At 38.2% G+C, this 12,981-nt stretch overlaps 1 protein-coding gene across 1 annotated transcript in view; it reads right to left on the bottom strand.

The window, feature by feature from the left end:
* DTNA (dystrobrevin alpha) overlaps positions 1-12,981 on the bottom strand; it is a 130,014-nt gene that overhangs the window by 61,974 nt on the left and 55,059 nt on the right. Inside the window, exons 5-8 of the mRNA XM_089895064.1 lie at positions 9,475-9,629; positions 6,623-6,728; positions 4,064-4,230; positions 1,084-1,208 (exon numbers count right to left, since the gene is read on the bottom strand). Of these exons, the coding sequence (XP_089751190.1) occupies positions 1,084-1,208; positions 4,064-4,230; positions 6,623-6,728; positions 9,475-9,629 (553 nt within the window). The remainder of the gene's footprint in view (positions 1-1,083; positions 1,209-4,063; positions 4,231-6,622; positions 6,729-9,474; positions 9,630-12,981) is intronic.

The raw sequence follows: 12,981 nt of genomic DNA, 5'->3' as shown, positions 1-12,981 counted from the left end.
GACATGCTGCAGCACAGTGGTTTGATGGGATCTGTTTATGTCCATTAGGGGAAAGAGTGGCTGCTTTCCTAAGGCTCTGAGATGCACCACAGTGCCTCTAATGGGTTATGTTCTCATCCACCTGAAGCGTGAACCTTGCCTTGGTGGATTCCTAACACCCACGTGTCCCATCAGCCAACCTCTCGAGGTCAACAGGCAAACACAGGCCCTGCAGTGCAGGTGGTAGTGCTGAAGTGTGCACAATGAAAGGCAGTTCAGAAGGAGGGGGAAAGCCTGTTCTAGAGGCTTCCTGAGACACTTGTGACTACGTAACTCCTAACTGTGCCCCAAAGTAGGTAATGAACTTCTTTCTTCTTCTGAGCCCAAGATAACACCCAAGAAAGAAATACTTTCTCCTACCTAAGCCTCCTCTGTTTTCTGAGCCAGCCAGGCCTGAGAGAGGCCCCCCGACATGAGGCTTTTGGGAAGTGGAAGGGGGGGTGGTAGCACCGTTCCTTGGGCCAATTCCCTTTGCCCCCCAAACTCACACATACTTTGGATGAGCTTCCTCTCCAATACCCCTTCTTCAACCCTCCCTTGCACAGGCCATGATTCTTCTAAAGTTATGTAACTTGGGATAAAACAACAACAACAGCAATGATTCCTAGGCTTGCTGGCATCTTTAAGATGACTGGCTGTGCACAGAAAGGAAACAGAGGGCTTCTCTATTTGGGACTCAAAGCACACATGACGTTAAGGTACGGCGTGCCTTAAAATTTCCTGACCACGGTAATTCCGTTGATTATTAACGTCCAATTGTGCAAACTCCAATAACATCGTTATTTTACAATTATAAAATTTTTGAATATTTTCCACTTCAAGGTAAATTATATAGTGGGGCATACTTGTACATCTGGGCAGAAGTACTGTATACCTCTCCATGAAAAAAATTATAATAACATGACTTTCACTCTTTTTTTTTAAGACAATAAAATTTAAAACTTGGTCCCTGACAACTAATAGGAAATTAATTGTCTTTGTATGGATCTGCACACGCATCAGTGAAGAAAGCTGTCTCTCAGTCTGGCGGGTAGAGATACTCACACGATGTGGGCCAAGTTGAGTGGTTTCTCAGGCTGGTCAGGGAACATGGGGTGCAAAGGTTCACGGCTGGAAGCACAGCTCAGAGACTTGCTTAATGCATTGGTGAGCTTCTTAGCGGGTGATTTCTGGAAGGAAGAAGAAAGGTTCAAGTGATAACAATCAACATTTATGTAACATTTCATCAGATGATTTGTTTTCATAGTAGATATCCATTCATTCATTCAGGAAATCTTCTTTGATAATCTACTCTAAGTCAAGGATTTTGCTCTTTGCTGGGACCAGAATGCTTGGAATTAGCCATCAGGGTAACTGCCTCGGGCTGCACAGTGTCAGCAAATGCTGTGATAAATGGAAGCAGTCATTGTGCTCAGGACATCTGAGCTGGGACTTAATGAACAGCAGGGGTCCTTCTGACAAAACTCAGGGGACTGGAAGGTAATTCCAGATGGAGGAAGAACAGGAGACCCTGTTCTGGAGAGGAAAGCAGGAGGGAGACCACTGAAGTCTTATATGCCGCGTCCAAGACTGTGGTCTTTATCTCAAATGCAGAGGGAGACAATGAACAGGTTAAATCTCAGAGGTGACCTGATTCTAGAAGGATTGCTTCTCTTTAAGAACAGAAAAAGGTTTGAGAGGGGATGGGAATGGAAGTAAGGAGATGGGTAGGACGTTTTGCGGGAATCCAGGGGCAAGGTGTTTCAGGTGTGGCTGGATACATCCAGTTAGAAGGAAAAGTGGAACTTCAATCTGAGTCTCTAGAATTTACGTTCTTTCCAGAGCATCATGCTACCTCTTTTTCATTTGGACCAGTGGGATGTTTATTTTAAGATTTCACAGCCAAGATGATCAAAAATAGTCTACCACATATAATAATTCTTTACCCCAATTTTTCCTTTCTGTGAGAAGCGATTTATCATTTTGTCACTTTCTTTGATACATAGAGTCCATAACTGGCAACATAACGAAGTGACTTTTGTCCTCATTTTTAAAAGCTAAGTAATGGGAACATTGTCCAAGAAGTCCCTCTTTGGCTTTTGCTAGGAGGTGCAATTCTTAGAACACTTAAAACAGCAGTAACAACAGCTCTTCACCCCATAAACATTGGGGCTCCTTTGAACTCGTGAGGAGTCTGATCCTACTCTGTAAAGACATTGTCCTGCCATATAATTGCAGAGTTCAAAACCCCTAAGAAAAGGCTCCTTACCTGACTTTAGCATTTACATAAAACAACAATTACAAACGATTAGGCTACAATCACCAACCCTCTAGGACTTGGAATAGAAACATATTTGAAAATTGGTAATACGCTGACAATAAGAAAATAGAAAGTATTTCCTCCAGCGTTCTATACTAAATTGTATTTCATGATCTGTGCTAGTATATCTATTCTCAGCATGTGATATAGCCAGTAGTGATGGGTGGCATTTGAACTGGCATCAAGCCCTCAGTATACAATGCCTTAGTGAAGAACTCTTACTTGAACTCAGAATCTGACATGTGCTAAACAATTAATATATTTGCACTGAATATCAGTTCCCAATAATAATTCCTAGAAAGAACATTCTGATTTAAAATGTATATTCTCACTACTCAGCCATAAAGAAGAATGAAATAATGCCATTTGCAGTAACACGGGTGGACCTGGGGATTATCATACTAAGTGAAGTAAGTCAGACAGAGAAAGACAAATACCATATGATATCAATTCTATGTGGAATCTAAAAAAAAATGATACAAATGAACTTATTTACAAAACAGAAACACACTTGCAGACATAGAAAATAAACTATGGTTACCAAAGGGGAAAGGTGGGTAGGGAGGGATAAATTAAGAATTTGGGATTAACATATACACACTACTATATATAAAATAGATAAACAACAAAGACCTACTGTATAGCACAGGGAACTATACTCAATATTTTGTAATAACCTATATGGGAAAGAATCTGAAAAAGAATAAATATATGTACTATACTTATATGTATAACTGAATCACTTTGCTGTATACCTGAAACTAACACAACATTGTAAATAAACTATACTTCAATTAAAATGCATATCTGAAGACCTTTGTAAAAATAAAATGAGTTACTCTTTAAGTAAAGACTATAGGTTGATTTGAGACACATTAAAATAGAGAAAAAATGCTTCTAAAAAGTCTGCATTTTCTTGTGATACAACTATTCCAAGAGGAGTTGGCAGGGCTGATGGCACATTCCACGAAAAATAATCTGTACATAGAGCAATACTTTTACAGAAGCACCAGAACAACATCACTGGATCTGGTCTTTGAGTTGAACTGAGACAGAGGTCAGCAAACTGTAAACCACCTGAACAGCAAGCTCACGGAGTCAAATTCCTCCCATAGACACAGGGCCATGTGCTCCTGAGAACACTTTCATCACATGGACAGGTCACCTTTAGCAGGTCAGTATTACAGGTCACCTCCAGCAAGTTAGTCACTTGCACTACTCATGAAAAGATGATTTTCTAATATCTCCTCCTCCTCTAAAAAAGTAGAATGAAACAGCATCCTTAAGCCCACACGCTCACAGGTCTTTCCTTCATGTTCCAGTCATGCAGTTAAGACAACTCCAGAATCTAACTAACAATAATTTTTAGGCGATTCCCACAAACCACCCCGAAACTTGAAAAGAACCTTAACTTACTGTGAAAATGAGATTATGTTCCAGAAGGTGCTTGCTGTTTGGTTGTTACCTAAATCGGTACTGAATTATCTGTATTCCAAGAAGTAATATCATTTGAGTCTTCCTATATTTTAAGCCTTAGGAAGCTACACTGGGTTCAGACACAATAAGTAAGAGGTCCCAGTAAGGTGGGGAGTGGGAGGGGAAGGAGGGAATGTGAGAGGAGAAGGTAAGCGTGTCGCTTGATTCAGTCACCATGCTTGCCGTTCCCTTGCATTCTGGACGACACTCACACATCCAACTGTAAGTATTGCCTGGACCTTGCCTTACCCAGGACGTGTACTCTTTCATTTGGTGCTGGTTGCTATGGGAACCACCGGCATGTCCCCTCCAGAAGCAGTCCTGACAGAGCTGGTAATTGTGACACTGTTGGCATCGGTAGCGAAATCCCATCATACTCTCACTGTGGCAGTACGAACACTCAACTGGATGGAAGACTGAAGGGCAAGTTAATGAAGAAAAAAACAAGAAAACAAAAGTATGAGCCAGAAGAAGGAAAAATACAGTCCGACAAGAATTGCATTTTTCTGCTGTGCGCCATGATTTCCGATGATCGTCAGTTTTCGCCGAGAGAAGTATTAAGTTTATTCCTAGACTCTCACTACCCTTTTGCAGCATGTGTGTGGAGGTGGGAGAAACAGAAGGGGATGGAGGATAGGGGTTCTTTTAAGGGCAAATCTCTGTAATTCCATTTGCTCTTCTTACTCCCGTCCCTTATACTACGAGACTATAAATTACCCAAACTGGCTCGCCTTTCCCCCAAATGCTCTCTGTCTCCAGGAGATCAGCATAGCTCACGGAAGACTCAGAAGCACAATGGATGAACACAGCTGATTGCCCAGTGGGTCGAGAGCAAATATGAGAGAAATGGAAGAGGAGAGGAAGAAGAAAGAAAGGCAAATGGAAGAAGAGTAGAAAAACTGGATGGGAGAATTGAGTTACTTTTTAAAAAATGGAGTAGCTAATGGGCTTATTTAATGAGTGACACTGCTTTTGTTTAACAGATTTTTTTTATTTCCCGAGAGGCAGATGGATAGGGCCCAAAGAGATGAATAAGTTGTCTGAATACAGTTCTAAGTCAGATAGTTCAAGAGACACAACTTCCTGTGGCAGAAAATTTGAATTATAAAGCAGGCAAGGTAAAATATTTGAGATTTGAATCCAAGTGACTGCATGTTATGAGCTAAAGATATCAACAACAATAAGAACAATTCATGCTTTTGGTAAACTTTTTCTCTGGCTAACCAGCCAGGGAAAATATTGCAAATAAAAATAAATAAAGATGAAAAGTAAATTGTAAAAACAAAGACATAACCAGTTTTGAACACACTGTCTTCTGAACCAGCATCATATTCCCTTTTTCTGCCTCCTGGGAAAGGCTGAAGTGAGACTTGAATCTAGGGACAACTGTTCTGGGACAGGGCCTAAGGAACTCATTTCCTGCAACAGGAAATGCTGAGAGAGAAGCCATGAAGTGACAAGTTTATAATTGGAAAATGACTAGTTCTCAAACTGCAAAACAGTAATATGAACTCATCCTGCATGATCTGGACCTTGATTGCTCTTTGCTCTAGCAGATGAATAAGAAGCATAAAAAAAAAATAATCTGTGATTGGTAGTGCTTACAGAGAAACTAGTAAGTTCATTCTTTAAATCTTCTCCATGAGCAGAACAGGATAGATTTATAACTTTAACTAAGGGAGATAATTAGGGCAGATGCCAGATGTTCTAAATGGGAATTTAAAATAAGCTAACTTTAACCCCAATGTATATTAAAGAGATGTGTAGAAGTTAAGATTATAGTAAGAGATAGGAGATAAATTATTTTCTATTTAAGGCTAGAGAATTCCCAGAGTTAAATTAAACAGTAAATAAGAACATCTAAAGATCAGATGGAGGCAATGAATTGTTCCATGTTTAAATTTTTTTAAACCTTGCTCTGAACTGTATTTTATATTTAAGTTTGGATATGCCAAGAGTAATTACCTTTAACATAGAAATACTTGCTTTTATAAAAACAAAAGCACATGACAAAAGTTACATTACTCATTTCTTTTACATAACTACAACCACTGAAAGCTTACAATTTGGAGCATATGACTAAAGATTAGCAAGGTGCAACCATCCAATTTTTTTCTATCTCCTCCACCTATTCCTGATGGAGTGCCTAGGAAGAAATAGTCAATGCCAGGTGTACCAAGAGTAGAAGTTCATACCTAAAACAAATACTAGAAAATGTCACATTCCTTACTGAGGTTCTCTTTCCATTACGGTAAGTTTTTAAGCCACACCTGATTTGTAACTGAGAGGTAGACTGTGAGATTTAATAAATTTTTAGAATGGACAGTCCTAATTGTGCAGTGCACCTATAAGGCCTTATTGATGAGGGAGACAGGTTAGTTCTATTAAAATTCAGAACTACTAAATAGGCCTCCCTAAAACAATGACCTTGGCTTAATAACTATAGATTTGATAGCCTAATTTCGGTAATGAAAAAAATTGCCTTAGGAGTTTGGGATTAACATGTACATATATGTTATTTATATGTATATTAACATATACACATTCCCATATTTAAAATAGATAACCATCAAGGACCTACTGTATACCACAGGGAATTATACTCAATATTTTGTAATAACCTATAAGGGAAAATAATATATATTTTATTATTTATATATATATATATATATATATATATATATATATATATATATATATACCTGAATCACTGTGCTGTACACATGAAACTAATGCAACATTTTAAATCAATTATACTTCAATTTTAAAAAAAAGGCTAAAAAAATTGCCTCAGTAGTAACTACTCACCATTTTCTACATTTGCCAGTCGATGCAGAAGGGGCAGCCAGACCAGGCACTGCGGGGGAGGATCTGACATGAGTGTGTCCAAGAAGCCATTTAAGGTGACTTTTTTCTGCATCAAAAAACCCATAAAAATTTAGAATCAAGAATAATCTTAATTTACCTGCTACGTAAATATCATTTGAGATAGAAGAAACAAGACATTCAATTAACCTCTAATAAATAAAGAAACAGAGCTTGAAACTAGTTCTGAATTTAAAACATTAATTGCTTTTTATATTTAAGCCTACATAAGACTGGATGATCTCCACTGAGGCTGAGTCAATATTATCACAAGGAATAAAACAATTCTGAGGGGATCATTTTCATACATGAGGGACAGTATGAAAATGATGAGGAAAGATGGAGAGTAGACATTCTCCATAAAATTTTACCCAATAGTACATCACAGCACACTCGACAATTCCCGTATCAGTCTTCTAAATTTGTAGAACAGCTTCCCTTTCAAAGCTCCTCAACTTCCGTAAGGACTAAATATTTTGTGGTTAATGTGAATGGTTCTGCTATACAAGATTAGGAGTGAATCCTGTTCGGAGGGAGCTATCCTTCCCTGTTAGAAAAGAACACTCTAAATTAAAAAAAAATTCTCTTCTCTACTTTCTTTATGAATCTTTTCTTACAATTCAGTCGGATTCTGTGTCATTATCCTGGGCTTTTCTGAGGCAGAAAAGAAATGTATTTTACCTATAAGTTTCTTTCAAAGTGAAAAAATAAGAAGTTATATTGATATATGATCTTTTCATAGTATGAATGACAAAAAATGTACATGCAAAAATCACTACTTTATTTAAATTTTTGAATTAGAATATCAAGGTGGATGGGATAGTTTTATATTGTTAGATAAGAAATCAGCGCTGAAGAGCTACAGTGCCTTTTCAAGGCTTAAACCTTACACTTGTCCTTGTAATTCACCAAACAACTGTCTTGGTGCCCTTCTATTAATGTTTTCTTATTGGTAGATATTTACAGCTTTAGCTTTACCTCATAATGCTAAATAAGCTTTTTATAGGGCTGTTGTTAGCATTATAATTAAAAGATAAATTATGTAAAGTATAAGTAATGAGACAGTATTTTTTCAAAAGCTACTACAATTCATATGTCTAAAATAGTACTGTGTTTCAAACCAATCACTTGGGGCGGCTTTGCAATGAAGCAATTAAAACAATTTTGGAATTTCGTCATTCGAACTGCTGCTATAGCCAGTTTATGAAGCACAAAAATAAACTGGTCTTATTATTTTTATTAGTGTTGCCTCTTTTTGTACTTCACATGATTTTATCTATTTTGACCATTCATCATACTGGCTAAAAATCACTACTGGAAGTCAAGAAATGCTACTATGTTTTCCACATACATAAATTTCTCATCATTGAGGGTATATAAAAGATTATATAATGGGCAGTCTCTAGGATATTTCAAAAGGAATTTTGAGCAATGGCAACATCCTATATAATTTTTTTGAATATATAAATTCTATTAGATTAAAAAAGTCCTAATATTCTGGCTGACTTTTAATGAGAAATATTCTGAGGCATTAGTATATTTCCTGAGGATTCTACAATGCACTACTTAAAATCAACAAATGTACAAACAAACAAGTAAATCCAGGGGCAGAGAGATCAATTTGGGGTTTAATGCAATAGGCCAGGCAATCGAGGATGATGAGGAGAGAGATCTGAGAAAATTCTAGAAGGTGAAATCAGTAGGACTTGGTGATTGATGAGAAGTTCTGGGTGAAGAAGTTGTATAGAAGGAGGCTTAGGTGAATGGATCCATTCTGAGGTCACCAACTCGAAAGGGAAAGGGAACTCCAAAGAGGAGTATGCTTTAGCTGGGGACAGAGGCCAGGTATCTAAGCCAGCCTGCGGGTGAGGGCGTGGGGAAGGTCAGAAAGGCTTCCTGGGTGAGACCCCATCCTGCCCCACCCCCCCAGCGGGAGTAGAGTTTGATACTTAAAGTATCAAGCCATCCCTTCTCTTATTGAATGTATGGATACATTTATAATTCTATATAAATCCATGCCCTACAGGGATGCCCGAGGCACCACCTTTGACCTCTTAGATCGCCAAGTAAACAGACAGATGAGGTTTACTAGCTGGAGGTAAATGCAGCTTTTCAGTGGCTGCTAAGCACTGATTTCTTATTTAAAGGATCCTTTTAGAGGACATACTTGGTTAGATCGGATTTTTAAAAATTGTAAACAAATCTTCAGTTTCTGGATTTCTAAATCTCCACTATGCTGTGCTGAAGAATAGTTGTAGACATGTAGATTTTCCACATGACTGGAGAGCTATAAACACGGAGAGTCCCCCAAACTAAGCAGCTTCCCTTGGCTGACTTGTACCAGCCCCAGTTAAAATATGTTGCTCTGAGCCCCAATGTAGTGCAAGATTTAGGGCCTCCCAGATGGCGTGGGGCATATGCTGTGATTCCTTTCTTGTCTCCTTTGCTAAATTGGTGAAGCTCGGTGCTGGGTCAGACTCATGTTTCAGGTGAGGCTGAGTAACAATTCAACCCTTTCGATAGTGTGGTGGTAACAATGTTTCCGAGGGTATAGCGTTGCTGTAGGGGTTAAATTAGACAATGCAAATAAAGAACTTAGCATGATGCCTGGTTCATGGTCAGGAAACACCACCTATTATTATTATCCAAATGTGTTGAGTTCAGTTACTGACTCAGAGGTCATTTGTCAGAAGCTGGAAGATACACTACAAGTTACCATGAAGAAGTAGTGACTTGGAGTGACACATAGGAGAGCAGCCACTGAGAGATACTTCCTTAAACAAGTTTTCTCCTACCTGTTGAGAGAAACAGGATCTAGCTGACTGTTCTGTGTAACCAAATGAAGGCCCTTCAAACACTGCTGTGGGTAGTTTGAGAACTTCCCGCAGGAACTGATCGTATCGTCCATAAACCATCACCCCACTGGAGTCAGAAATCATTGAGAAAATATCTGACGGATGGAAAAGGAAAGATCTTTATTCATCACGTAAAGATTCCCCACTGTTTTAGTTCAATATATCTACTGCAAATAACAAAAAACGTGGCAGAAACTAAATATTTAATTTATTATGAAAGAATAATATGAAAGCTAGTTTTTATGCTGAGATATTCCTGGCATGGTGTTTTCTCTGGTGTCTTTCTGTAGATGATTCTGGCATACAGCATTAACTAGTAATTTGGATAAAATTAGCATATTTTGATAAGACAGAGAACATCACATTTTTAGTTTGAGGTCAATTATCAACTCATATATAACTCGACAGGAGGAATTTTTGTACATGTGAGAAATACGCTGACCTCTTTTGAAATACACAATGAAAATATTACGACAATGTTAGGGTGTGTGTGTATCTAGCAAGCGAGCTATTTACCCGTCTATATTGTCACTAAAACGTTTGGGTTTTGGTTTAAGATATTGAAAAATGAAAGACATAATGGGGATAAGGATGCAGTGAAAACACTTGATTAACTTCCCACAGAAGCAGAAAACTTCCTATAGATCACAGTGTTCTGGGTGGAAGGCAACTGATTTATGGGGAAGGGTCTTTTGCCTCATGCAGTCGAGAGGAAGCCTGGCCTTGCCAACGATCAGTGAGGTAAAGTCAGGGTTCCAGATTATTCTCAGCAGAGCCACTGGCTTCACTGAACCTCTTTTCTTCAGTTCCTGCCACTGTGGGCACTTAATGAATATTACTGGCATAATTTCCCAAGGTACTCTATAATTCCTCTGTGGAGATCACTACTGGAAGGAAAGGGTTGGCTATTATATGGTTTGTCACCATGCTAGATTGTAACTAGGCCAGCACAGCTGCTGGGATAAACTGTTGTAAAGTCAATATGCTACCTCTGCTCATTTTGGACTTAATTTTTCAAGGTCAAAATGTAATCTGGGGGCATCGTTTTACACCGCAGCCAGATGTTAAGCACACTATAGGCTTTTATTGGATTATGTTTTGAGGATGTGAATTGGCTCTCATTTTCTTTAAATAGTCCACTTACAAAGGGTTTCTATCGTGTTTAAAATAGCTAATCAATTATGAAGCTACATCAATTCTACATGAGCAACAGAAATTAATGTTGTTCTCATTCACTTTCACAATATTGTTTACTTAGTGAATTTCATCTCTCATATTTCATTATAACTAATCAAAAAAAGAAGTTGCCAACAGCAAAAAAAAACCCCCCCAAACCAAAAACAAAACTCTTGTATAATTCCACATATAGAAACTCAAGAATTCCAATCAAAAGGAGGAAGAAGAAACCTTGAAGAAGTAAGTGTACTTTCTCATTAAAGCTGCCATGTTGTTTGTTTGGGGGCCGGGTGGTTAACTATAATTTGGCCATCCTGATGAACTTCTAGATTTGGATTTTCTAGGCCAGGGAACATTTTGAAGAGTAGCTTAGGCTTTTCAAATCTCCCACTGAAATAATTTAAACAACATCTCTAACTAGAGTAAAAGCAGAAGGGGTACCAACAGTGACCTTTCACAAACTTGAAGCTAATATTAAATTCATTTGTACTGATAAAGTTCTACTAAGCAATAGCCAAACTAGGGCTAAGTCCCTGGGATTAAAGGGAAGTGGCTGTTAATGACCACTCAGGTTTTTAAAAAGAAATGAGGGGACTCTGAGGAAGCTCTCAACATGGTATGTGTTTGTACCTTAATCTTGGGCCCTCTGTTTTTTTAATATATATATACACATATATATTATATCTATATATACACACACACTCATATATATACACATATATACACACACATATATATGTAATATGCTTATAACATGAAATATATGTGTATCTATATAATATAGAGGGCTGTTTCAAGGATTAAGCTAGTTACTAGATGAAAAGCACACAGGTGCATACTTGGCACCTAGTATATGGTACAGAAATGTTATCTGTTTTTATTATTAATTTTATATCACACGTTTCTGCCATTTACCTTGTATGTTTAGACTATGCCTCTCCAATAGGACTGTTCTATAAGGTTCTAAATCATAGTCTAAATTACCTTTGTGTTTCCTGCAGCACCTTACAATGATACTTCAGAAGAACTTACATTCATTGATTAAAACTAAAATTAACTTGGCACCTAATAAACATGAAATTGTGCTAAGCAATGGTTATACAGAAAAATCAGGACATAGTTCTTGCCCTCTGGGAGGTCCCAGTCTATTGGGGATGACAGAGATGTGGTTGCATCCCGGATGACACGACATCATGTACGGTGACAAGGTGGTGTGAGTACAGGAGCGGTAGGGTGTACAGGGTGCAGCAGGAGCTCAGAGAGAGGGTTCCTAGAGCGAGGAGTGAGTCAGGGAAGATTTCCTTACAAAGGGGACTTCTAGGCCAAGTATAAAGAACAATCAGTAATGAAGGAGGTACTGAAGAATTAAAGGCAGGCCAGCAACTTAGAAATATTACCCTGGAGGTAAGCTTGGAGGCCGAACAACCTGTTCAGTAATAGAAACTCAAGAAATACAAGGTGTTTGCCATAAACAAGCCCTCCCCAGAAGCTTTAGAAGAGCACCTGACTTTCCAGGCTTATTGCACTGGATTCAGAATTCCTTAAGATCCTTAACAGCCTATAATCAGACCAAAACCAGTTTGACAGAAACAGAATATATTATATTAGGTCCGTTTATGTATAGATAGCTATGTCCCACACCTGCAGGGTGCGCCCTCACGCTCTCTGCTGCCTGGGGTACCTGATGAACACCCTGCATATTGGTTCCTGGTGGACCTGAGTACTGGAAATTGGGATGCAACATGGGGGTTGTTGTCCCTTTTAAAGCATTTAAAGCAGCTTTTAAAACTCAGCTTTAAAATTTCTGCTGTTTTCTACTTTTTTGCTTTTTAAAATTTCTAAATTATTTTCAGCCAACTATTCTTGCCCTGTGTTCTCCAACATGAAGGGGCTAGTTGGAATGAACTAAATCTCTTTCATTCCTATGCACAAAAATAGAAAAACCGCCAAACAAGCGTAGTTGGCATATTGGCGTAAAGTGAGTTAGAATTTAAAGAAGGAAAATCCCAAGGCATTCCATATCCTTTCATTTTATTTTTCTTATTATAAAGGCAATGCTTATTATAAAATCATTACTCCACCTGTTTTATGATTAAATGCAAGCCAGCAAAAGAAGACGAAAGAAAACCCACAATTCCACTTACCAAGAGTCAACCACGGTAAATGGGAGTGTTTCCTTAATTTCTCTTTCTGATTTTTCATTGTTGATGTATAGGAATGCCAGAGATTTCTGTGCATTAAGTTTGTATCCTGCAACCTTACCAAATTCAC

This window comes from Delphinapterus leucas, chromosome 14 (genome assembly GCF_059928025.1).
Source record: "Delphinapterus leucas isolate spDelLeu-1000000601 "Yukka" chromosome 14, BTC_Dleu_Yukka2, whole genome shotgun sequence".
Classification (NCBI taxonomy): domain Eukaryota; kingdom Metazoa; phylum Chordata; class Mammalia; order Artiodactyla; family Monodontidae; genus Delphinapterus; species Delphinapterus leucas.
Note: the sequence above shows the minus strand (reverse complement) of the source record. Positions and strands in the feature narration are given on the sequence as shown.